The following is a 26,625-nucleotide window of genomic DNA, read 5'->3' on the forward strand; positions in this document are numbered from 1 at the left end:
GCTGAATATTTTGATAAACTGTTCTAATAATCAGACTGAAGGTCAAAGACATGCAAGGCATTCTGTCACATCTTGAAAGCTACCAGGACTGGCTTGAGAACTAATCTCTTCCCAATCTTGCTCTAGGTCTTCAGCTCAGTTAGCCTAGAGGAAACGGCTGCTGAATCTGCATTGTTTTTTTCTGTTCATTCTATATTCTGACTGATATCTCAAGGTGTCACTTCTTCCTTCAACCAAATCTTCAGAAAATCTGTCCCCATTGTAAGAAAGAAAATTTAAATTGCAAAAGGTGCCCCTGGGGACACTATGCATCCTCAAATCCTTATGCAGCGAAACAAACAGGTGCATGCAAAATAACACTGTTGTCACCACATTGAAATACATTTCTCCATTGTAAGATTGAGAATGGTCCTTTCATTTACTCATTTAAAGCAGTCACCCTCCTGAACATTCAATAAATGAGATTGTATTGAGAGCTTGCTTGCTTCTGTCTTTCAACTCCCACAAGTTCTTATAGTTGAAGCTGAAAAACCAAAACATGGAGTTTTCTCTGAGCTGCCCTCAAAGATAGCAGTAAAGATGAATTTTGGAGGCTTCCTCCTTTCTGCTTTGTGGGAATATATACACTAAGTGATCATTTCCCCAGCCTGCCAGGTGATTAGCTGAAAATTGTAGTGCACTGTTTCCAGTGCTCGAACTTAAGTTTGCTAGCCTGGCTCAGGTTCTTTTGTAAGGAAGAGTCTGACAGGATAGTAACACAGCTCTAGTTACATGGTGCTGAAGACAGACTTTTGCTTTTCCAAGAGAACCCAGAAACACAAAGGAAACTGTCAGAGTAAACTTCTTGTACCCTGTCCTTAAAAAGTGCTAAAACACAGGTGTTTCTCAGGGATGCAGGAAAATCTAAGCAGCAGGAAAAGTGTAAGGTGATGTGCAGGCTCTTGAAATAGGCCTGAAATGCCTTTGTGAACCTGCACAAAGCTCTCGCCCATCACCTCCTCTCCCCTGTTACCAGCAACTAAGAAACAAGGGCATCGTCTAGTGATGCCTATGAGATACTGCAATGTGTGTTCTTCCAGGAAGTAGTTCTCTTCCCTATAAGACATTTTTCCTTTTCTCCAATGAAGAGAAATCACAGAGAATAATTTACCTCACTGCTATCCTCCATCTCGGGAAGTCACACTCTGCCAGCAAGTATATGCTGCAGGACTGAGCTAGTGAGAAATGGTTCATTTTCTGAAAGCTGAGTACTGTGAGAACTGTAATGTTCTTTGTATCATATGACTTTATAAGATTATGTCTATTATATGATTTATATCCTATGAATTCAGTAATAAATTATTATAATAAAAACCCACAAACCACTATTGCAAAGACACTAAAGGAGCAGATACTTTAAGAAATGTGTTTAGACATTTTCTTCAGCAGAAAACATGTACTTCGTAGGCCTCCATATGAGGGGATAAGGCTGCTCATGCCAGTCTGCTGACAGCAGAATATTAACACAAAGTTCATTGATGTGTCTTACATGATCAATGATGTACATGTTTCATTGGCAGGTTTCAGAATCACAGGTGGTCAGGGAAAGAAAAGATTTTTAAAGATTTAACAGTTTTTAAATTGTGTAGTGCAGGCAAAACCCCCTCAATAATACAGCTTTCAAAGCAAATAGATTTGTTGGGTTTTGTTTGGTTTTAATATTGATGCCAACTCCTATTCAACCTAGAAGTCAACAGCACATTTTTATAATTTTCCTTTTATTCTTTATGATATTGTATCTATGAAACTTTTTTGAGCATTGAATATAATGGAATTAATTTTCTGTGGAGCGTCATGATAATTTAGATCAGAGTACTTCCTTCCTGAATTCTCTTTGGAATGCTGTAACACCGGGATTAGCACCATCAGTTGAAGCACTGAGCAGTCGCAACTACAGGTGCTGCCAGTGACAGCTGCACCTGCTTGAAAATCTTAACAGCCATAGCAACAAACACAAACACATCCAATTCTTAGGAAAAGATGTAACTAACACTTTTGTGCATGTTCAACAGTTAATAAAGCATTTGAGTTCCACAATAAACTGAAATCTTTACTTTTGATTAGCCCTATTTTGGCTTTCTGAAGCATAAGAGTAGTTTGCTGTTTCACAGGTGTACTAAATGTATTTTACTGTTAGCATACACATAGGGCTGTCAGAAATAAAGTTGCTACCTTAAGCTACAGTTTCTGTATTTAAAAATTCTCTACAGCTACATTCCTCTTAGCACAAGAATTGCCAAAGAGATACCTCATTCTGAACAGCAGGTTTTCAAGCACTGATATACCTCCAGCTTCCTGAAATACGAGGAAAAAATTCACAATTTTGAACCATTAAGGTTGCAAAAGACCTCCAAGATCATTGAGTCCAACCTTTGACAGAACAACCACCATATCAACTAAACCATAGCACTGAGTGCCGAGCCCTGTCGTTTCTTGAACACTTCCGGGGATGATGACTCCACCACTTCCCTGGGAAGCCTGTTCCAATGCAGAACAACACTTTCCATAAAGAAATCCTTCCTGATCCCCAACCTGAACATCCCCTGGCACAGCTTGAGGCCATTTCCTGAGTTTATTCAAAATTAATCTTAAAGTAGACCGTGCTTCAATTTTCAGCAAAGCGGGGAAGATAAAGGAAGTATTTTATAAATGCAGTGTCCAATCCTACTAGATTTTAATATTCCATGCATTCAGCAGGATAAACTGTTTTGGTATTCCATGAGCTCACAGCATTTTAATGCAACTCTAATGGTATTTTCGTAGCTACCAGAAAGAATACTTACTTTCGTCTTTCTGCCTCAAATTTACTCAGCAGTTTCCGGAGACCACCATTCTTAAATCCTTGGAAATGTGCTGCTGGGGCTCCCACGGTGATGACATCATACAGAGCATCTGGAAGGGAATAGACAAACACAGATATTTGAATGCTCCTATTCCCAAGTCATGGCAACACTGTGATATCTACTCTACAAAAAGTAAGGACAAGTCTTTATTATTTCCAGGGAATAATTGATAATCCATGTCCCAAGAAGGCCGAAGAGCTAATCAATCTTTCCATACAGCCACCTGCACACTTTAAAAAGTTCATCTGATTTATGGCTACATCTAAATTATGTGCTGCAGTGTAGAACAATATTCCAGCTCTGCAGTTTACAAAGCTGCCAAGTAAATTGGCCCATTGTGTATTTCACTTTATTGCCCCTTTCATTTTTTAACTTGTAGTCATGTTGAGATGCACAGATTCCAGCATTTTAGAATCAAAAAAGACCATTATGATGGAACAGTCTGACTGAATAGTAGAGGCTACAGAATTACAGCTAATGATTCCTGCATCAAGCTTATGCCTCTTGGTTGAGTGATGGCATCTCTTTATTTAGGCATCTAATCTTGATTTAAAGATTGCAAGTGACAATGAATTCACTGCATTCCCAGAAAAGTCAATCAGACTAGTAAAAATCCCTACTTCTTTTCTAGTTTGAATTTGTTTAGATGTAATGCTAATGTACTTTCAGATATAATGGTGTTTAATGCTAAATTGGAGAGCCCTGCTCTATGATATACACTAAATTTTTATATATGTTTATGAACACAAAGTCAGTTGTTCTCAGCTGAGAAGCTACCAGAATAGGAAATAAACTATGCTACTGAAATTCTTGCTGAGACAACAAACTCTTGTCTCTTTCTGTATATACTTAATGTCTTATGGCATAGGGGATGAACTTTTTGTGTGGATATGTACTTACAGAACTGGAGATAAAACATCATTTTTAAAAGAGCTTGTGATTGATTGTCAGTACAGAGATGAAGATTTAATTACATCCCACACCACAATAATTATTTCTTCAAAGTTTAAATTTACATTTACACTAAGTAGTACCTGTTTTGTACCTAAACTTACTGGAGGTATAAAAATACAGTTGAGAATGCCTCATTCCTAAAATGTATTTCTAAAGGAAACATTACAGGATGTTTTTTGTGAACTGTTTTATTCATCAAGGAAGTCTCCCATGTAAATTAAAATCTAGTCCTCTCTTAAAATAGACCTTTTCTTGCATTCTGATGATAAATATCCCTAGAAGCAAGAACACTGTACAAATGATTCACCGTTAATGAACTATGCTTTACTTCCCAAGCTGAATCTCAGAACATATTTGCTCAAATTGATTTGAGTTCTAATGAGTTGGTGACTCTTCAATTTCCACTTAAAAGGAGAAGTGACATAATTTCATTAGCCTAAGGTGATCTTCAAGATTCTTAAATAGCCCATTCTTTCAGGCCTTAATTGAGATTTATCCATAATACATATTCTTTGGCTATTAGAGCTCCATTGGTATTTGACAGTAAGGAGTTCTGTTGCTTAAAACAGCAGTGGCTTGAAATCAAGATAAGAGATGAACTCATAAGGGTTCTGAATATGTTTAGAGGTAACTCATGAAATGACAGGAAAACATTTAAAAGACTAAACCCTGGTTCTGACTGTTTTAAAAATAAACATGACCCTGTTTATAGTTACTTTGGGAGGGGAGGATTTGTCCAGAAGGAAGCTTTCATTCAGCCTGTGGCCTCTTCTCAGCATGGTCGAGGAGCAGCTGTCTGAGACAGAAACCCACCCAGCACAGCTGAACACCTGCCTGACACAACCTACATGGGAGAGTGAGGATGGCAAAGGATGAGGAGCATCCATGCCTGGTGATGGGCACAGGACAATCTCACTCACACTTCCCAGAGCACAGTGCAGCAAGGCTTGGGAGGAATGCCTTGTGATGTGCTCTACTTACACATCAGTGGAGCTCCTTGTGAAGGACATGCAGTGTCAGCATCAGTGCCCTGCTACAGAAGTGCTCCAGTAACTCATAACCATCAAGCAAGAGGAGGCTACTGCTAGCACCCCTCTGCAATGAAGACAGAGCTCAAAATGCAGCAAAGCGCCACAGGAGCTGTATCTTATTGTCAAGAACAGCTCAATCCCAATTTTGAATCAACCTGCCCACCTCCACAGGAGGCAGTCAGTGTCTCAAACTGGCCAGATGCAAAACAAAAATCAGTTGACCAAATCTATTTAAAAACATCTAATCTAAACATTTAAATCTATTTAAAACAAGAATACATTGTATAAGCAGGGACAAAAGAAAAGCTTTGTCAATATATAAATTTAAGCTCTCTACTATGATGAAGAGACCACAATGTGGTGTTTATCAAATGGATAGGGATACACTTGACCCATTGGGAAACCATATTTTTCTCAAAGATTTCCTACTGAAAGTTCAAGCGCACAGGTACTTTCTCTTCCATGACAGTACCCAGTAACAACCCAAATCAAAGTTCAGTAAAAGTAAACCTGTTATTGTACATGTCAAACACAAAAAACCCACACACCAATGTGCATATACAATAGGTGGGATTAAAACCTATCTTGCATTCCCAAAATTAAGATATCCAATAGTGTAAGGGTTAATGACACCTCTATGGCTCATTAGTTTGTTTAAATGTCACCTCTATGAATTTTTATTCTCTCCCTTCCAAGGTCATTCTCCTGGTTATATGCCAGGTGTCCTTTGCCAAGCAAAGCATGAGATGAAAAAGATCAGCTTACAATCAAAGTGCTGCCTACTCCAGATTGATTAGTAATTGCTAGAAACTGTTCAGACTGTGTATATCTAATACAAGACACAGTGAACATTAGATAAATAACAGAGGCAGAGGTTTATAATTTAAAGCTCCAAATTTAGAAGACAACTAGAACAATTCTAACATTTTTCTCTTTCTGCACCCTTTTTGATTATGGATTAACCATGTGGCCCAAGCACAATGGTTTTGGAGAAGAAAGGAGAAAATTCATAAAAAAAACAAAACAAAACTCAAGTACTGTAGAAGTTGTGGGTGCTTAAGTAAGTGACATATTTCATTCCACTTTTTCTGGCCACCATTACAAACCTAAAAATGCTTTTGAGTTAATTAATTAACTTCAAACCATTAAATTAAAATCTGTGTTGTTACATTATGTCACTATAAGTCCCCATCTTGTTGAAATGTTTGGAAGCACCGGTTTTTAGTAAAAGTAATAAAATATTGAACCAACCAGTACCTAACAGATAATTTGAAGTCCCTGTGTTCCAGCTTAGAAGTGGATGGACATCAGCCTCACACAGTATAAAACTCCTATGACCACTGTTTGTACTTACTGTTTTACAATCTTAGATGCAGAGTGTATTAATTAGGCAAAAACCTTACAGAGTGTAATTTCTGTGTTTGCAGTGACAGCAAATTTAACAGATCTCAATTTATCAACAAATTATTCACTGTGCTAGGATTTGGTCATATATATGTATCAGTATAATCTTTGATCTGTAAAGGAAGCTGCTAAAATCATATGCAAGCAGCAGCAACAGAATTCTGTATTAAAAAGAACCACAGAAGATGTTACAGAAAGTTATCCCCCCTTTCCAGGAGATGTTGGAAGTTTGCAGTATTTTCAGCATAATCAGTGAGGTATTTTCACTTAACACTGAGCAAATGCTTACATGGGGTAGGTGGGCATGACAGGGTAGCACTGCATAAGCTGATTTAGAAACAAGCAGCGCTGGGCTCATTACAACTTCCTAAGAAATAGGATAAATTAAGTTTAGAAGTAATACTGTCCTTAATGGAACCATGTACCTCACATCACCTAGGCTGGTGAGCTCATCCCAGCAATCGCTGGAAGGAGAAGTACTGGACTGTGCTCTATCACTATCTCTGGTGGCAAACTGGCAGCAGGGACGGAAGAAAAGCCACCTTAAAATGAGAGAGTGTTAAGTCTGGCTTTTACAGCATTATGGATCACAATGAAAATTAAGTGGGTGCCCAAGAAGGACGTGAATCTAAATGAGCATTGAGCAGCATGTCACTACAAATCATGACAGTTCTGCACTGCTACAACAGAATATTTTTAACCATGCATAGCTTACCAATACATTTCAGTGAGCATATATTCTGCATTTACTTATTTGCTTGAAATGTCATAGGAACAAAATGAGCACATCCCTGGAATCTGTTTTTAGAAAGGAACTTAGAAGAAATTTAGTTAATCACCCCTTAGTTTTCCAAGATCTGCAGTCAATGTCCACAACTTGTGGCATCAGAAGATGAGGCAGAGAAATCAGAGAAATCCCTTGCACAGCTTTAACTTTGGACCTGATTTCTAAATTTCAGTGTAACTGTATTTCAAAACATACTTTGTCATACTTGGGGAATTTTTTTACCTTTCAATCGAGGACTATGCACATGCATTCTTTGCAGATGAAGATTTATTGGGATGAATTCTAGTGTTTTTTCTCCTTTGCTACAGCTTGACTTGAAGGAAGAACCTGAAAAACAAAAGTTTAAAGAATCATCGCCTTAAGCATCCAGATGTTTCTATCTTCCTTTTAAAGTGAGGATGATACTTGTATGTCAGGAGTCATCTTTAATTTAACGTGTAATTGTATATTACGAGATGAAATGTTCACTAACTGAGTCTCAGCATGTATCCATACTGGAAGCAACAAACCACCTTTTAATTCACAGAACAATCTAATTTTTTATCCTAGGAGATACTTTTCCCTGCTCTCTGAAATCAGTCTACAGTCTGCTGGAGACAATGTAGCAGTTAATGTGCATTATGTTTATTCTATGCTAAAATCACAACGGTACAGAGCTATGATGGCACTGCATTTTTCCAAGTAACATTTTTTTCTTCAAAGAAAAGTCTTATATTGAGTGGGCTATGCATTCTTCTTAGAAAGCTCAAATGAAGAAGCACAAACTATCTTAAGGAAAGCTATAAATTAGTTCACAGGAGGCATGATGCCTTGGAAAAACAAAATAAAGATGAATATGCCTGCATATTTCAAAAGTATGAGATTATGGGTAGCTTTATGGCTGTGTAAATGAATATAATTAAAGTCTAGTGCTATGAAAATATAATTTACCTGAAGGTATTTGATACTGAATCAGTATAAAATGAAAGGGTGTAGATTAGGAAAGAGATGTGGTATTGTTTTCTCACTCAGGCAGCCCAACATTTACTTAGGCCACTTTTTCAGCACCCTATCATTTTGCCAACTATTCATTATTAGAACTAAAATTAATCTCACTCAGATAGAATTTTTAAATAAATTTTGTCAAGGTTCAGCCTTTTCTTGAAACAAACGCACAAAATGGTAAAGGAAATATTTAAAATTGTTTTTTACTTGCTCAGTCAAGACTTGATAGCCTTTATCTGTTGAAACTTCCATAGTTTCCAGCAGGACTAAGCACTGAGACTCCCAGCACAAACTACTCTGCCAGAGGGCACCAATGATGCTCCAGACCAGCCAAGCCTGCTTAGGCTGCTCCCTAACCTTAGGAACTTGAAATAATAATTTAACACAGATGAAGAACAAAGGTATGAAGAAAAGCAATTTACAGGAGTCAAAATTTCAGATGAGACAGGAAACCTGAGAATGCAGATTGAAATTAGGAGATGTTGATGATGCAGTGTGAAACCTGCATCTGAAAAACACAGACAATTAGGGGAGTAGTGAAGGCAACTCAAACTATCAGAAAAGAAATGAGAATAGGGTAGGGAAGGAGACTGTAAGTAGTTTGGAAAGAGAACAGAAAGGGGGGAGATTATTTCTGAGAATTCAGCTGAAACCAAGTTCAAAGCTTAAGGAATGATAACTGGACCTGGACAAGGAAACACTGGCTGAATAAGAGGAGCATAAGATGACTGCACATTAAAAGCACAGGTGAAAGAAGAGTAGGAGGGAGAAGAGACTGCCCTCAGGAGTACACTTCTGTCCCAGCAGGAGCACAACACATGCAGCATTGCTGAGTTGTGTTACTCATTTTCTCAGGGAAGATCTGTGGAGCAAGTATCCCTTTCCATCCCTTGCCAGAAAATTACTGGATAAGGAACACCCAGCTGCTATCAGTTACTAGATTTGCTCAAGTATGAGATCCATGCAGCGGAATTAACATCTCAATCTGCATTTGCCAATAGCATCCATACCATAAAATTAAGTATAGTCTGTTTTTAAGTAACTTGCTAAGTTTATTTAAGAACTCAAAAAAAAACCCCAAATAACATTCCCTCAATTGAAACAGTTCTTGTTATTAGTGTTGCAAGATAAAACTCCTCAAAGCTAGGAAATACCAGAATATAGATGTAACTTTCATCTGACAAGTACCTGAAGAAGAACTGTGAAATGGGCTTCAATAATATATCATATATCAGCTTTTCCCAGTTCATTGAATGTTCAGTGTCTTTGCTGCTCATTTTAGAAGCAGTGATTCAAGATCTTGTGTCCAACTTTTATTTTAGTATGTATTCAGGATTTAAACATGTTGCTCAAACCTCCCTCAGAGTCAAGGTTATTACTTTCCTCAAACCCGTCTACTATATACATGTTAACAACCTCTAAGGGCTTTACAAATGTTTATAAAATAATTTTAGCTGGCTGAGTTATAATTTCACCCATCCTAATGTCAGAGAATAAACATTTAAGGAACAATGCATCAATATAAGATATGGAGGAACTTGTCCTGCAGAACACTCATTTTAATGCAACGTCACATTCTATTTTGGAAGCACAGCTCCCACTGGGCTGAATTGCATCCATAAGTACCAAGCACTTCTGCAAAACAACTTGTGTTTAGTGCCAGGCTTCCAAAAAAAGAACAACACTTCTCAAGTCTGACTTGCCTACATAGGAACTTTGTGACAGAGGCAGGGATAGTGTCCAGTTTTTGAGAACAATATTCAATTGCCTTAGCCTTGACTGTCTTTTTTCCTCCTTCTAGGGCTGAATGAATAATAGATTTTTCAGTTTGATGACTGAAACAGAAAAAAAGTAAATTGGGATGTAGGAGAAATCATTTGGGGATGATTTCAGGTCAAACTGAAGCAAATGTTCAAAGTTCCACTCTCTCTCAACATCACCAAAACTGTGGTTTAGATTCACCTGACATTGTTGTGGTTTATGTTACTGTACTGGTTTTGCACTGCCTGGTTTTTGGTAGCCAGGGGGCCACAGAGATGGCTCCTGTGAGAAGCCCCTGGAAACTTCCACGATGTCCAGCAGTGCCAATCTCCGATGGCTCTGAAAGATGGACACTCTGCTGGCCAGAACTGAGCCTCTGTGATAACATATTTAAGAAGAAAATCAAAACGAAGTCACAGGATTTTGCTTCTAGTCAGAGAAGAGGAGGAGGTGAGAACATGTGAGGGAAACAACATGGAGACACCAAGGTCAGTGAAGAAGGAGGGGGAGGAGGTGCTCCAGACACTGGAGCTGAGATTTCCCTGCAGGCTGTGGTGCAGCCCATGGTGCAGCAGCTGTGCCCCTGCAGCCCATGGGGATCCACGGGGGATGCAGAGATCCACCCGCAGCCCATGGGGGAGGTGCCTGTGCCGGAGCAGGTGGATGCCTGGAGGAGCCTGTGATCCAGTGGGAGAGCCGGTGGAGAGAGAGGGCCCTGCTTCCAGGCTGGAGCAGCCTGTCCTTGGAGCACTTGTCCTTGCACCCCATGGAAAGAGAGAGCCGCGGTGCAACAGTTTTGGGAGGACCGTGTGCTCCTGGGATGGACCCATGGCACAGCAGGTGCAGTGTGGCTGCTGCTCCTGAGAGCGGAGCCACGTTAGGGAAGTTCATGGAGAACTGTCTCCTGTGGGAGGGACCCCATGGCTTCACAGGGTAAGACTCCTCTCCCAGAGCAGCAGAAGGAAATCTCGGTGACGAACTGATCAGAAACCCACATACCCCATCTCCCTGCGCTGTCGGTGGGAAGGACGGAGGCACTGGGGGGAAAAGGTATTTTTTTACGGGCTTATTTTACTTCTCATTATCCTCCTCTGATTCTGTTAGCAATAAATTCAATTTTTAAGTTTAAATTAAGCTTGTTTTGCCCTTGAAGTGTTTCCTCCTGGTCCTTATCTTAAGTCATGAAGCCTTTGTTAACTTTTTTTTTTTTCTTTCTCTCCTCTGCCCAGCTGTGGCAAGGAAGGGTGAGCGAGCAACTCTCGTGGCTGCCTGGTGCTGGGCCAGTGTCAAACCATGACAGTTACCTAACTCTTATATATCTTCCTGGTATGTTTCCTTCCAATAACAATACTTTCCACTCTCTAAAATTCTCACATTACTGAGGATAAAAGTGTTTGTCAAAACAACTCAAATTTGAAATAGCCTTAATTTTCTTAAACCTCCATTTTCAGTAAATATGCTGCTAAACCAAAATTGCTCTCTAACACGTGGTCTCCTGACACTTCCACAGCAATCTCTCAATTTCAAAAAGAAATTAAGTGGTCTCCTAATGGTCTTCTCTGTTGCGAGATGATCAGTCTCTCACTTCTGCTTTCTAGCTGTATCTCCACACTTCTCCACTAAATTCCACAAGTAGTTTGGTTAGTTGAAGTGGGTGTCACTCAGAAAACCCAAAATGTGATTGTGTTGGAGGAGCATAAGAATATTTTGGAGGAATTTTATTAGCAGATGCTATCTGCCCTTCCAAACACTTCAACCCAAATTCAGGAAATATCCTAAGATGAAGAAAGACACCTGCACTGGCTAAACTGAAAAGCAGAATGGGGTTTAGCATGGGTTTTATTTGAAATATGTTGACCTGAAAAGTCTGAATTAAAATTGTCCTCACATCCCTAATATTAGCATTTTCTACTTTCTAAGTACTTGAATTTCCAGTATCTGCAATGTGCTCCCAACATAACTATTTGTGCAACTACAGTATTAAGTCAAATATATGTCTGGCTTGCTTTTCTAATCAAAGGCTATAATCTTGCTTTTTGAATTTATAAAGTGTACTGTTTATAGAGAAGAAATGAACAAATTAACACCTCATCATTGTTTCTCATATTTGCTACAATTATTAGGTTGCTTTGTTTTCTGATAAATGTCCCTTTTTTTATATGTGCTGGTTCAGTCCTCCTGGATAGTCTCAGTTTCCCAGGTCCACTTCATTTCTCTCAAGACCCAATTAAGACAGGTCCTTTAACATTCTCAACCCTTTATAAAGTCACTTGGTACAATACAGGTCTTGCAGGGTTTATGCTTAGTAGATTATATTGTCTGGTTTTTTAATCTCAAGAGGTCCTTTCAATATTTTCCTGCAAGTAATAATAATTACATTGATTTCTTCATTGTCTGTATTTATTGGCTTGCTTATGACACTTTCTGGAGTGCTTTCAAGTTGTAATTAGCCAAAGACTGAAAATACATGTATATATTTTTTAAAAGAGAATCACAGGAAGTGTCATACTGGGTTAGACAGTAGTCTGCCAAAATTGGAACTGGAGTATTCTGATGATGGCAAATAATCATGGACACAAGAAATGACACTTTGCAAACAAAATGGAAATTATTATACAACATTTAGTGCAATGCATGAGCTTTTTTTTTTCCCCAACAAATATTTAAGCAGTTGATCAACTGCTCCCAAAAAGCTTACTTTGAGAGTGGTTTTCCTTCATACACTAAAATAGGATTTCTGTTGTCTGTGACCAAGAACACTATCCCAGAGCAATCTGGTATGAGAAATACCATGTTCAGTCCTATATTAAAAGATAATAGCTGAAGGATAGAAGTACAGCCTTAATGCCTATTTTGGGAGGCAAAGATGTGTCTCACCTAATAAATGCAACAGATTCATTATACTGAAAGCAAATGCATCCAAATAGCTATAAGAAGAAATTATTCTTATGTATTTTATTTGTATAATGAACCTGATTGCTCCATTTCTCAGTACACACACAAAGAAGTTTTGGTTGGAATATGTAGAAAACTAGAAGTAATGAAGAAAATACTGCAAATACTTCATAAATATTTGCCAGGTATTTCACAAGATGCTATCATAATTTCTATCTTTATTTTCACAAATATTCATAACCATAATGTATCTTTCTCTTAGAAATATTCTAGTGTTTATCTCTGACATGCACTGCTAAGCCTACATAAACAAAACTGTGGGAGCAAGGCCACAGTGGGAACACCTAATGGTGAAAGCATAAAGCAAAACAGCCTTTGCAAGCAATAATGGCAGCATGGTCATTGAAAACACATCTCTGAGGTGGTGATTGTGAGGACTGGTATTAGAAATCTGACACCAGCAAGAAAGCAGCAACAATGACACAGCCTTTGTGGTAATTCAGAGCACACGTGCCCATTTCCTTATGGAATATCTCATAAACTGGGCAGGGAGAGGGGGAGGAGGAAGGCACACTAGGCAGGAAGAGGCAGAAAGTCCTGCTGTAAACAGAAAATTTTGATGAGAATACAGTATGATTCAGGAAATTATTCTGCTAGTCTTCTAAAACAGAAAAGAATTATGTAAGTTCCTTGAATGATTTGTGAACAAACAAACAAAAAAAGAAATAATTTGTTCTGCTGATTTTTCATCATCTTTTTGTGAATAAGAAATTCTACAGGAGGAGAAGATCAGTTGTCTTTTCTGCACATTTGTCACTGATGCTGCCTTATTCCACTGGCATGTGGACACTACAGTACTATATAGACCCTGACCACAGGATTCTGTTGGATATTGAGGGAACAAGCTCTCAGCACATATCGGAGTCCAGGACCACCATTTCCACATGAAAAAGAGCAGGGCAGCACTTACTGCTCTTTCTAGATTGACGATATATTTGCATTGCCCATCCCATATTAATTCTGTGCTTTTCTGGCACACTGTGGGCAAAGACAACTACTACACTAAGGACATGCATGGAAACCTCATAAGGTTTAACAAGACCAAGTGCAAGGTGCTGCACCTGGGTTGGGGCAACCTCTGGTATCAACATAGGCTGGGGATTAACAGATTGAGGGCAGCCCTGCCCAAAAGTACTTGGGGGTGCTGGTGGAGGAGAGGCTGGACATGACACAGCCATGGGCACTCAATCCAGAAAGCCAAACGTGTCCTGGGCTCATCCAAAGCCCTGTGGGCAGCAGGGGAGGGAGGGGATTCTGACCCTCTGCTCCTCTCTGGTGAGACCCCACCTGCAGGGCTGCCTCCAGCTCTGGGGTGGCAGCACAGGAAAGACATGACCTGTTGGAGCAAGTCTAGAGGAGGTCACAGAGATGCTCAGAGGGATGGAGTACCTCTCCTATGAGGAAAGGATGAGAGAATTGGAGTAGTTCAACCTGGAAAAGAGATTTCAGGCTGATCTAATTGCAACCTTCCAGTACCTGGAGGGTGCTTACAAGAAAGCTGGAGAGGGACTATTTACAAGATCATGTAATAACAGGACAAGGGGGAGTGGATTCAAACTGAAAGTGGGGAGATTTGGATTGGATATTAGGAAGAAATTCTTGAGTGTGAGGGGCATGAGGCACTGGAACAGGTTGCCCAGATAAGCTGTGGATGCACCATAGCTGGAAGTGTTCAAGGCCAGGCTGGGTGGGGGTTTGAGCAACCTGTTCTAGAGGAAGGTGCACCTGCCTGTGGCAGGTGGATTGGAACTTGATAATCTTTAAGGTCCCTTCCAATCCAAGCCATTCTATGATTCTAAGATTTTAAGGTGTTTCATTCCTGGTGAATATGCCAGTATTTAGTAGCTAACAATCTAGTAAATTCTTAACTGTTCCAGTAAAGAGACTACTTCCATAAAATCACAGATTCCTACCTGTATGCTTCCCAAGCTCTGCAAGAGTGTCCTGGTACATGCTCAACATCTGATCACAGTGAGCAATTACACTTTTGCGCATGTTGTCCCAGTGAGGAGCAAGTTCTCCCAGGTCTTTAAGTTCTTGATTCCTGTACCAAAAGGCAAGACGAGAAGGCACTAATTAACTCATTAATCCATTAAGATTCATCCAAATTAATCTAAAACAAGTTTGTTACAGAACATCAGAACTATATCCTAATCGAAACAAAATCTGTTTTCAGAATGCTTGTAAGATCTTCTTTTCATCTCTATTTTACAAGTACACAATAAAGAATGTCAGTGAATAATGCAGTAATTTTTGTGTTCAGGACTCATTTGGTATAAAGGCAGTAGCCTACAAACTCAAATACTGTTTCTTTTGTGGAGGAAAGAAGGCTGCCAGGCTCCAGAGAGCTGTCCAAAACTTTTTCTGAAGAAATATGAAACACCATTGGAAAGAATACAAAGTTTGCTTCTTCCCCAACACTTTCAGTATAGTTGTTTTGATACACTGCTCTTTGGATACTTTCATACACATCATAAACATAATTCTAGCAGTGTTTCTACAAAAGTCACTTCACCAACACACCAGCCCTCACCACATTTCTTCAGCATTCAAAACAAAACATACACACAAAAAAAAACCCAAAAAGCCACACCACCGGTCCCATAAAAGTCGTGTCCCGCCTTACAGTATTCATCAGGTCAAAACAGCAGTGCTATGGTAACCAAATATGTCACTGGAAATCCAAAAGGAAATCCTTTAGTAAATTATCAGTTTTCCTGTACACTCTTGAGAGCTGACCTGAGTGAAACAGAGATAATTTTAATTTCCTGCACAAACAAGCGCCTTTCCCTGGGCTTTCTGTTTGGTTTTCCCTTTTGCAAAAGAAGTTTCTCCTGTATCTATCCCAAACCCACTTTGTGGGACCCGTTTTTAAAGAAAATGAAACATCTTGACTCTTCTAACATCTGGAACTGTGCAGGAGAAAATTTTTGCAACACAACCAGTTGTCCTCATTTTCCTCGAAGCATCAAGAAGACTGTTTCACTGCAATTCTTGGAAGTCTCCAAAAAGACTTCCAGAGGACAGCTCTTGCATACAGAAAAATTACTGAAGAAAAAGGAAAAAAAGGGGGAGAAGGGGTGGAAAGAGGGAGGGAAAGACCAATGAGCCTGCAGCACAGGAAGAGAGTTCACTTATGTGAACAGCAGATCTGACCATTAGTCAAAAAGTCTTAAAATTATTTATTAAACAGAACAGCCACACACTGGTACAGTGATGTTTTCCCCATCATCATTAGCTTTGCATTAGTGTGAACAGAGTTAGAATAAGCTCTATAGGCCTAACTCTGCTCCTGGTGAACGTGACAACCAAAACCAAACAGATTGCACTGGAAGCAGAATTAAAGCATTTTGTTTATACATGTCCTTGAGAGTATCAGCACAGAAACAAAGATTACACCACATGAACTTGTTGAGAGTTTACTAATGGCATGATTACTTTTTGCCATTTAATTGCTCCTGAAGCTGAACCAATTCAACTTTTCTCCATCAATACAAACTGGCAATGTTGTAGCATAAGAATAATCTGCCGTGAAAGGATGAAACCAGCATTTTCAATGACCATTTTCCTTGCCAGTTTTTTAGCAGCTTAACATGAGGTGTCCCTTAAATTAAAATCTTAGGGCTTTCTTCTTCAGAAAAGTGTGTAAAATTTGTTAGGGTATGCAATTTTGTTTGTTTGCAGTGATAATATTTTGGCCCTTAATATTTATGGTGTCTGATTTAATAGTTTTAGGAACCATGTTTGGACCTGGCTGGCTTCCAAAACTTTACTGCTTCTTCTATATGGGAATACAGTATTCTATCCAAGAGTTATATCCCTGCCTCTATCTAAGCTCATGCCTGGACCTGTTGTTCTCAAGCTGAAGTTAAACAACAGCAGGAATAGAAACCTTTTATCTCAGACTAAAACATCCAACCAAACCCAAAAATTTGTTTAACAGGCTGACTATGAGTCAACTCCACTGACACCAATAGCAATGGGAAGGAGAAACTCAAATCCCTCAATATTAACTTTAATAGGTTTTCAAGAAATACCAAATCCTGCCCCCATTACTGGTGACAAGATTTGATTTGTTTCATCTCAGAAACATGGACCAATCACTGAAGTAAAAATTCAGCCTCTAATATGTCACAAAAAAAGACTACAATGCTTAAAGAAAGAGTACAGTGCTATAGCAATCTAGAGCATATGCAGGATGGAAACTTCGAAGACTACATTTTCTGAATTTATTTTCATTTTAAAATACAGCAAAATCAAAACCATGAGACAACAGGATTATATGACAGACACTTCCTCAGAAAACAGCCTCCTTGCACATTTAATACCTTTATTATTTTTTCTAATGGAATTATAGAAGACAGAGGACTTAAATAGGATTTATGTCTTGTGTTCTTTTACAATTTGTCACTGCTGTTGTTGACTCAATACAATTCTGAGTTATGGATGAAAAAGAATTGTCTTTTCTATATCTAAACTCCATCAACAATACTCCATAATACCAAGCTTCATTATTATTACATGAAAGGCCTCTTCCAAAAGTAAAGAGAGTGGAAAAAACATATTTTTCATATTTGAAAGTTTATAGTTCATACTAATACTCATGGTTTTAGAAAATTTTAATCTATTTTAATAATAATACTTTTATGATAATTTATTTAATTGGATAACTTTTGGAACACACAAAATAGTAATTGTGTCAAACAACAATTGTGCTGTAAAAAAATTAATATTTATAATAGATATTGGTTCAACAGAGGGCAAATCAGTTACTGATCCAACTTTTCAATGCATCCATGGAATTTTTAATAGCTTGTCAACTGAGCAGGAAGCTTAGTGCAAACTCTGTGTTGTTAAAAGAGTTATTTATCATCTTATCCCCCCCCACTCCAAATCTTCTCTCAAAGTCTTTTCCAGACAATTGCTCTCATCACTGTGACAGATCTTGTGCTCTCACCATCAACTTAAGTTCATCTTACAGAATGAAATCCAAGCTTTGTCTAGAGCTGTATGTCTTTGTCTTGCTGTTCAGCTCCTCAAACTGCTTCCTGGACAGTTTTTTCTGTCATTGCCCAATGGAAACTCCACCTGAGAACGTGTCTTAGTTTCCACTATCTCCTGCCTTCAATAATCAGTTACATTCCTTGGTGGCCTTGTCATAATCTTGCTCCGTTTGTATCTAACCAGAATGTGGATGTAAACAGTCTGTCCCATTCCTCATTCTCCACCTTAAATATCAGCTAATTAGCTGATTTTTAAGTCTGTTTTAGTTACATTCTGGTTTTTACATGCATTCTTTCCTTTGGTAGACTAATTACGTCTTTCTATCAAGAAATGGCTGAGAACCCAAGGCTCAGATGAGTATTCTGCCTTTGATTTACCAACTCATGCTTTTTTTATTTTTCAGAACACCTTAGGTGAGTGATTATGGTAAACCACTAAAAATACCTGAAAGAGGCACAATGAATTTCCTGTATGATTCATGTTGGTAATTTCTACTTAAACAGCTCCTGCTTTGTGCCATGCACTTTAATGACACTAGTAACAGAAAATGACTTGCTCATCACTTTAGATACAACAGCTTAGAAGTCTGAAGGAAGCATATTCAATGCTAAAATACAAACCCTGATTTCTGTAACGAGCACTTTGAACAACTGGTATGCATCATGTTGCAAAATTAGAAGGAAGTCCCAATATTGAAATCATGTTTCCCATGAACTTGTTTTTGCAAAACTACCTCCGACAGTCCAGACACCATTGTGGAATACACAGTGAAAACCTGTGGTCAGTGACAATAAATTAAAATAGTGCAAAACATCAGCAAGATGTTAAGATGAGGAAGAGGAGTGAAAAGAGGGCAATCCCTCAAAGAACTTTCTTGAGTCTGATTACTCTGTCTCAGAAAAGGGAACAGCAGAAATAGCCCTTTGCATCATCAAGGACACAGCACAAATCCTGACAAATTGAAAGATAAAGTTGAAAAGATCAGTGCAATTAAAAGGAGATAATTAAGAGAATATAAGATAAAAGTACATAAACCAAAAATACTGTATGAAGACCAAGTAGCAATGTTTTATACATACAGCTTCAAAAATCCAATGATGCGATTCCCAGTGAAGAAAACATGACAAATTCAAAACCTAAAAAATGAAACTATTTTGGCCTCCGCCAAGCAAAATTAGCTTCTAAAATCTACTTTCGCAAAACATCAGAAGGAAAGAGCTTAGCAGGATTCAAAACAACATGAGACATTTCTTGAGATTGTATTTGCAAAACTTCTATCATAACAGCATAAAAATTCTGAATATTTATCAAACAGGAGCTTTGGAGTAAATATACACCATAAGCTTTGGGATATGACTCAATCACTCATGAGTAAAGGAAGCTTAGAAGTTTCTTTCTAAGGAAAGGAGTACAGGAATTACTTTTTCTCACAAAGTTCACTTTAAAATTCATGTATGTGTTTATGGATAACCATTTCATCTTTTTTTTTTTTTTTTTAGAACAGAATCAGATAAAATTACTCTCATTTCTCTTTGCTGCAAGATATGCTCCTGTGATATATAGCCAATAAACCGCGGACAAACTATTAAGGAGGAGTTAATCCTTTCTGGGGAAGCAAAAAAAAAAAAAAAAAAAAAAAAAAAAAAAAAAAAAAAAACCAAAAACACAAGCATATTTTTCATTATTTACTAATAATTTTCTTTCAGAATCTCTTGAAAACAGTTGCCATTTTTGTCTTCTTACAGAATTTTCCAAAATTATTCCAGGTTTTGGTAAGCCTGACCTGACAGGCAACTAGAAACTACAATGTAGGGTGTGCCTACCTTTTACATGCCCTGAACAGTTGTTTAGAAACAAATAAACAGAAAAAAAAAAGAAAAACCAAACAAAGAAAACAAAGCAGACAAAAAATCACACCAGAAACACATGAGCAAACTACCAACCCCAAAAAAGCCAACAAATATATAAAAAAGTATTTTAAAGGCTGTTTATGTATACATATGAGGAGAATAGACTGGGGTTTGCAAAGCCTCAATAATATTTTATACAGTTCCTAAGAGGTGAAATTTTTAAGTTCCTTTTAATTTCTATCCACCACCATCTCCTTTTTATTATACAAAAGTGGAGACAATATATAAGCTAAATTAAACTCATTTCTTCCTTCCTGCCTTAAGACCCTTTCCCTTCCATTCTTGCCTTAAACTCTTTCCCTACTAATGTCTCTCCCTTCCTTGGATATTTTATTACTTGGATTTATCTTTCAAAACCTCAACATCTTCAAAGAGCATGATCATTTGAGGTTAACTGCATGATTTTCATTTAATGGCAGAGGATAATTCTCCTGTATTAGACAATTGCAGAGTCTTGAATCCAGTAATACTTAGAATGGCATCTGTGGAATTTACACTTTTATCCTAAATTATATTTTAGTAACTAGAAATAGCATCTGGAATTGCTTTAGGGTTTTTTTGTTTGGTTATTTTACAATTTTGATTGTTTCACCAGAATACAGTGGAATCAGCTTAAGACAATATTTCTTCAGTTCCATGATATAAGCAAAACCCTTTATTTTCACAGTTTAAATTTAAAACTTTATTTCCTTCTTTCAGCTTGGAGTCATACATGTGGCAAGATTAATCGCATTATTAATTGAACAATTACTCAACCATTTAAACATTTTCTGGGTTTCTGTTTTCTTTTTTCCCCCAATTTATTAATCAGAATGCATCATTCAAAATACAGAGTGAGGATCTCTCATCATAAAACTGTACAAAGCTTTTTTAGTTGCCCTAATGCCTTAAGCAACAGGAACTGCCAAAATTACACCCAAGTCAGTGCTATTAGAGCCAAAGATAAGTACTGCTAAGTTCAAAACCTTTAGCTAACAGTGTAAAAATTCAAATGATTTTTGTGATGACAGAGTTTGAGTGTGTTAAAATAACTATAATCTTGAGAAAAAGACAATTTTTCACTTCAATTTTGCATTTTTTCACTATATTGTGGGAGGCTCTAATTTGCTCAATATGGACTTCCTTAGGGCATGCTGTGCACAAATATAACATCTGGAAATCTTAGCAGCCTTTGTTAAGAATGATTTCTCTGGAGTCTTAAAACCTGTGTGGATCTTGCAAAAAAGCCTTCTCTGAGAGGGTAGTCTCAATATAGAATGTAAGTTAGCATTTTATAGATTCAGCACTGCTGAATTCTAGGTAATGTTATGTAGAGGTAACTGTCACAAAAATATCAGGGATGTCACTCCATTCCAATGCAGTGCAACTTTAAACACTCAAAATCAAAGTAAAATCCAGCAAATTTTACTTAAGTCATCTATGAAAGCCCCTCTTAGACTTTCATAGGGGCTATCTCTTCCAAAATAGGTTGTGAACAGTGAAATCAAGAGGACAGAGAATTATGTAGTGTTTATTCGTTACAATATTTTATCCTTTAGTTTATAAATTAACAGGGTTTAAAACGGATCTTGTCTGATGTGGACAATTGTCTAAGCACTATTTACAAAAGTCAAGCTACACTTATGTTCATATACTTATATTCCTTTATGCAGTAACTGATGGAGAGTAAGAAGAGCAATCATCCTTTGATGTACAGTGAGGTAAATACGGCATTAGTATGTATTTGAGCTACATTTACTGACAGGTTTGGGAATTTTTGAAGTGTTGAAAAGAAAGTACTTACAAGAAACAATGTTGTGAAAATTCTTAAGTGGACAGGCATATTAACAGTGTCTCTCTGAATGTGATTGATTCAAATATCTTCAAAAGTCATAGTAAGTTTACCCAAAATCACTTTTATTAAATGCTATCACCTCTTATCAATACATTTTTGCAATGCCACTGCTCAAAAACAAGTCAAGTAAATACCAGCATCCAAAGGTCCAAAAAAATCAAAGCCTACTCCCAACACTTGGCATTGGGGCTCCATTTCTCAATAGTTGTCTAATAAGAGGAAGTAGAAAAACATCTATTTTTCTGACAGCCTTAACGTTGTCATCGTTCCATAATGTTACATGAAAGAAATAAAATACAATACATAGATTAAATAAAATACATAGATTTGCACCAAAAAAAAAATCCTAGTGTTGATGGGACAGGACAGTCATTTCAGGAGAAAACTTGAGTGTGTGCTTTGTACTCTGGAGAGAGGGTTTAAGTTCAGTAATTTATATTTGAAATCTGCTTATGAGTTGTGATCACAAATGCCATGGGCCAAATTCAAGTATAGGTGGCATTTCCTTTCAGCCAAATCTCTGCTGTGCTGATCCGGTTACACCAGGTGCATCTGCAACTGCAATCTTCAATTGTATGGGTCAATCAACTTTCTGAACCATTACTGTAAGCTAAGTCTTTTTTAATAATCACTAGGTTCAAAGAACCATTTGGCTAATCTTGCATGACACATGTAAAATATCAGGACCAGATTTGTGTAAAGAAATATTAAAAACAGTGGAAAGGACCCATTGGAACACCTCGAAGAGGAAACAGAAATAATTTTGTAATAAAAACCAGCTAAGCAGACTATATGACCCTTGCTAGAACAATAAAAATTACCATATAGCTCCTATTAAAGTTTCTTCCAGGGAGGTTTGAAGGATAAAATCTGTAATGCATGCGTTTCTTTAAAAATATTATTTCATGCTGAAACCCAAAGTTAAATACCCTTAGAGGTTACATATTTCAGGGCATCATGTCGGTAAATGAAAGAGTTTGTTTAACAATGAACACTGGAGTTTTATCAAGAGATAAACAATTGTAAGAGCTGTGAGGAAAGGGAATTTAAACTAAAAATTATAATGAATACTGAATAGGATTAACACTTACTTGCATATTTTTATAGGTAATTGCTTCAGACCTGACTATATTGAAGCCACAATAAAAATAAAATTAAACAGGCTGAGTATGATAAGAAGTGGCTTCTGAGACAAAAATATTTATCCTTTTATACTAACTGGGGGAAAAAGACACAGAGAAGTATACCTCAGAAGAGAATAGCCTGAAGATGGTGCAGTACATGTTTTGTGTGAATTGAACAATATAGCACCATCCTCCTCACACGTTTTACTTGATTACAAGTGTAAGGGCTCCACAAGAACACGTCTTTGCAATTATTTCAAAAAGCAAAGCCCAGACAAAACTGAAGCTCCAACCCATGCTCTTATATGATAATAGATGACAAAGATGCCCCTTTTGCCACCATCTGCTACTATCCTACCACGTTTTGTTGCTCCTTTTGGTTAGTCATACCTCCTCCCTCAGACTCTATCAATCACTTATCTCTCTTTCTTTCACACCCACACTTTCAACTAGGCTTGAACAGCTTAACCACGTTGGAAATCAGGAAAATCAGAAGCACTTGTCTCAATCTTTGAGCAACTTTTCCTTCTGTTTCTTTCTCAAAGCTTTTCTTTATTTTGGTGAGGAGAAAACCCCACCATGGTGATTTTTTACTATGAGTTTATCCAGGAAGGTGAATTCTATAATATGAAATAACAACGAGGGCTATTACTTGCATTATGCCTTTGGAGAGAATAATGCAGTAGTAGTAAAAGTGGTTAAATTAATCCTCTAACATTTAAAAGACATTTACCTGTGGGGCAAATGAAAATATGGGAAGTGCATGAACTGTGCGAGTCAGCATAATCTATTTTTATTGCTTACTAAAAAAAAAAAACCTTGCACATAAGTATTCTCAAACAAGATGAGGCCATAAATGACTAAACACAATACTAAATGAATAAAATAAAGTATCATAGCAATTCATAGGATTTTTATAACACATCATCACCATGCATGTGTCAGTCCACTGACTCTATTAAAATCAAGATTCCAGTCTTCTGCATGCTGTTCTATTGGCATAAAAACATCATACAGAAGCAACAGATGGGGTGAATAAAAATAGAAAAGAAGCTCCATATTGCAGGACAAACAACCTTTGTAAACCACAACAGGAAAGTGCACAGGATGGCTTTGGGATGCAGCACTAGGTCAGTGTTAGTCTCATACATGAGACCAGATGCCCATCTATGTGTGAAGCAACTTCCATGAGGAAAGAGGCAATATCTTCTACATCACCCATTAACACTGGATAAAGAAGGCATTCTCTTCAGGGTAGCCCTGGACTACTTAAAATAAAGGGGTTTCCCCACACTTTATCAGCACAGCTTACAAGGATTCAAGGACAAGCTGCCATTTTAATCACTGCAGTGGGAAATTAGACATACAGAGGATTTTGGGACACCTGTGTTCCCTATTCTCCTTTTTCCCCAGGCTGTACGCATTGTAACGATTCTCAGACATCTCTCCTGGTTACAAGACCAAACATGAACTAAGATTTCAAACAAACATTACTTTGGTATCCTTTTCTTATGCCACCTCATTTAGATTATCTAGAGGAATGTCATTTTTATCCTCATTGCTGATTTATTCACTACAAACTTGTCATTTTCCATTGCATAATGTCTGTCTGTGTTATTAACTCTACCCAGACATGTAGCCAAACACACCACAATGCTGTTCACACCCCTGTCATTTGCTGATTCTTTATAAAATGTTAACGTTCCAGATTATTTATATTGTTAACCAAATGTTGACATTCACAGATTTAAAGTCATGACCGCACTTTAGCACAGTTTGTTGCTCAGAACTTATGAGGTCACTGGAGTCCTAAAAATTCTGAGCAGTCAATTCTGTTGTTCAGTTACAGCTGTAAATTCTTAGCAGCCAGAAAGTACCCATTTCATACTTCAAATTAATATTTTTTAGCTCATAATTTGCATGATTCCAAGTCAGAAAAATAAAATTTACTTCTTACTATTGCTGCTGCTTTTTCCTTACCTTCTCATATCCTCCTTTACGTGCAGATTTATTAGTTCTTTAGGAACATGGAAAGAGAGGGTGGTCTCAGCCATCTGTTCCCGGATCCGCATCCACTTGTTGTCAGAAGTAGGGAATCTATATAACTTACAGACTGGGTTTCTTAACACTGCAAAGGGGAAGAATCATATCATTGCTTTACTGTGGTTATGTGACTCTGAAAATTTATGGCAACAATTTCATGCAGAAAATAATATATATTGTTTTCCCCCTTGCTTACAAAATTAATTTTAGAACCATTAAAATTCTATTAAAAGCATTTAATTTTTATTTCATTTTTTATACCAGAATGTGGAGGACAAAGTATTACTAGTACAGTCATTAAATCACATTTTACCAGCACAGTAGGTAACCTGTGAATTTAGGATTTCAAAGTAGTGAGAATGTAAATTAGACTCTCTTTTCGTACATTTAAGCTGAAGTTAGGAAAACCAGAATGCACAAATGAACAATGAACTCAATACAGTCCCTACCATTGCTTGCCATCTGCTAGAACCACTCACAATTCCAATAAATTGCACAGGACTCAGAGTTCAGCTGCATCTTCCCCTTGACATGCACACACAGAAGTCATTAACACAAATAGAAGGTGTGCTTCTACATTAAAGGAAACAACTTTTGACCATTTTAGAGTTACCTTGATCATTGATGCGGTCAAGACATAGAAATAAATATAACAGCCCTGTCACTGTGTTACACACACTGTTTTCAGATCACTATTGCAACATGACATAAGAAAATCACATTTCTTGGTGTTTTGGAAGCATACAACCCATCATGTTTTTATTTTACAGTTCTCACATGTTGGCTACATTTCCGTTCAGATCTTACAGTGATGTTCTATAATAAAGGTGGGAAATTTCTACTCTCTCCTTTCCATCTTTTTCTTTTACCCTGCTCTTATTGTCCAGAAAGAACAAATAGGGGAAAAGCTGAGGAAGAAAACGTTCTGTTTGACTACTTTGATAAGCTTACTTGGAGACAAATGATTGTCATTTAATACACATGTCCACAGCTTCCCAACTCGAAATGACTTTGGACAGCCATCCAAATCCTCCACTGGTGCCTTTCTGTCAGCCTTCTGGAAAAAGCTGCCTTCCAGTAGGCTCCCATTGACCTGGCGCTGAGTGGTCTGTAACTCAAAGGAATGCATTCCCCATGTGTGCTGTGGGGAAACTGCTGCTGTCAAAATGACATCTGCTAATAGACATTTCAATTCACAACTCCCTGACACCATTAATGCTTATGTAGGCTGATTTATAGAGAATAAAAAATAAAAGATACACAAACTCTCTTGTCTATCTAAGCAATCAGGTTTTTTAACAGAAATCCTTTAGGAAAGGCCTAAAACAAGACCAGAGATTCAAAGATACTGACAGTAAACCCATCGCTGGCAACTCAAAGAAAGGAGCAGTGTTTAAGTAGTTGTACTGGTCTGTATTCCCATCACTCTACTATCTTTCAGCATTAGTCTTTGATGAAAAACTGGAAGCCTTTTTAGTTATTTTGCCTTTAGTTACTAGTGATTTTACTTTCAAAAACTAAATTCTGACTCAGTGTTATGAAATAAGCCAAAGAGATGCTTGAAATCACTGACATGAATGAATAACAGTAATTTTTCTTTACTACTAATACCCAAAATATCTTAATGTTCAAACATTTTTCCACACACTTTTAGAGTTTGAGGATCTTCACTACACAGATTTAACTACAGAAAAACGCATCTCCAAGCCTATGATCAACTTCCACCCATTGTCTGGGCTTTATTATATCACTTGGTTAAAACATGCTGCAATACATATTTCCTATTTTCCTTCTCTTTTGCTGAGATTCTTGTAATCAATGAAACCAGTCTTGTCAGTAATATTAACAGTCTCTGTCATTTCTCAAGGCTGATATATGGCACCAATCATCTCCCATTAACAAGGCAGGGAATACAAATTTTCAAATGTCAGGGAGAGCTTGGGAAACTAAGG

General features: G+C 37.6%; 1 protein-coding gene across 5 annotated transcripts in view; it reads right to left on the reverse strand.

Moving 5' to 3' along the window:
- Positions 1–26,625, reverse strand: part of INPP4B (inositol polyphosphate-4-phosphatase type II B) — a 337,675-nt gene that overhangs the window by 94,183 nt on the left and 216,867 nt on the right. For all 5 annotated transcript variants that reach the window (XM_082281863.1, XM_082281864.1, XM_082281862.1 and 2 more), the window contains 4 exons: positions 24,611–24,758; positions 14,672–14,802; positions 7,281–7,385; positions 2,823–2,931 (listed from right to left, as the gene is read on the reverse strand). In XM_082281863.1, coding sequence (XP_082137989.1) covers positions 2,823–2,931; positions 7,281–7,385; positions 14,672–14,802; positions 24,611–24,758 — 493 coding nt within the window. The remainder of the gene's footprint in view (positions 1–2,822; positions 2,932–7,280; positions 7,386–14,671; positions 14,803–24,610; positions 24,759–26,625) is intronic.

Source organism: Coloeus monedula (assembly GCF_965178545.1).
Source record: "Coloeus monedula genome assembly, chromosome: 5".
In the NCBI taxonomy this organism is placed as follows: domain Eukaryota; kingdom Metazoa; phylum Chordata; class Aves; order Passeriformes; family Corvidae; genus Coloeus; species Coloeus monedula.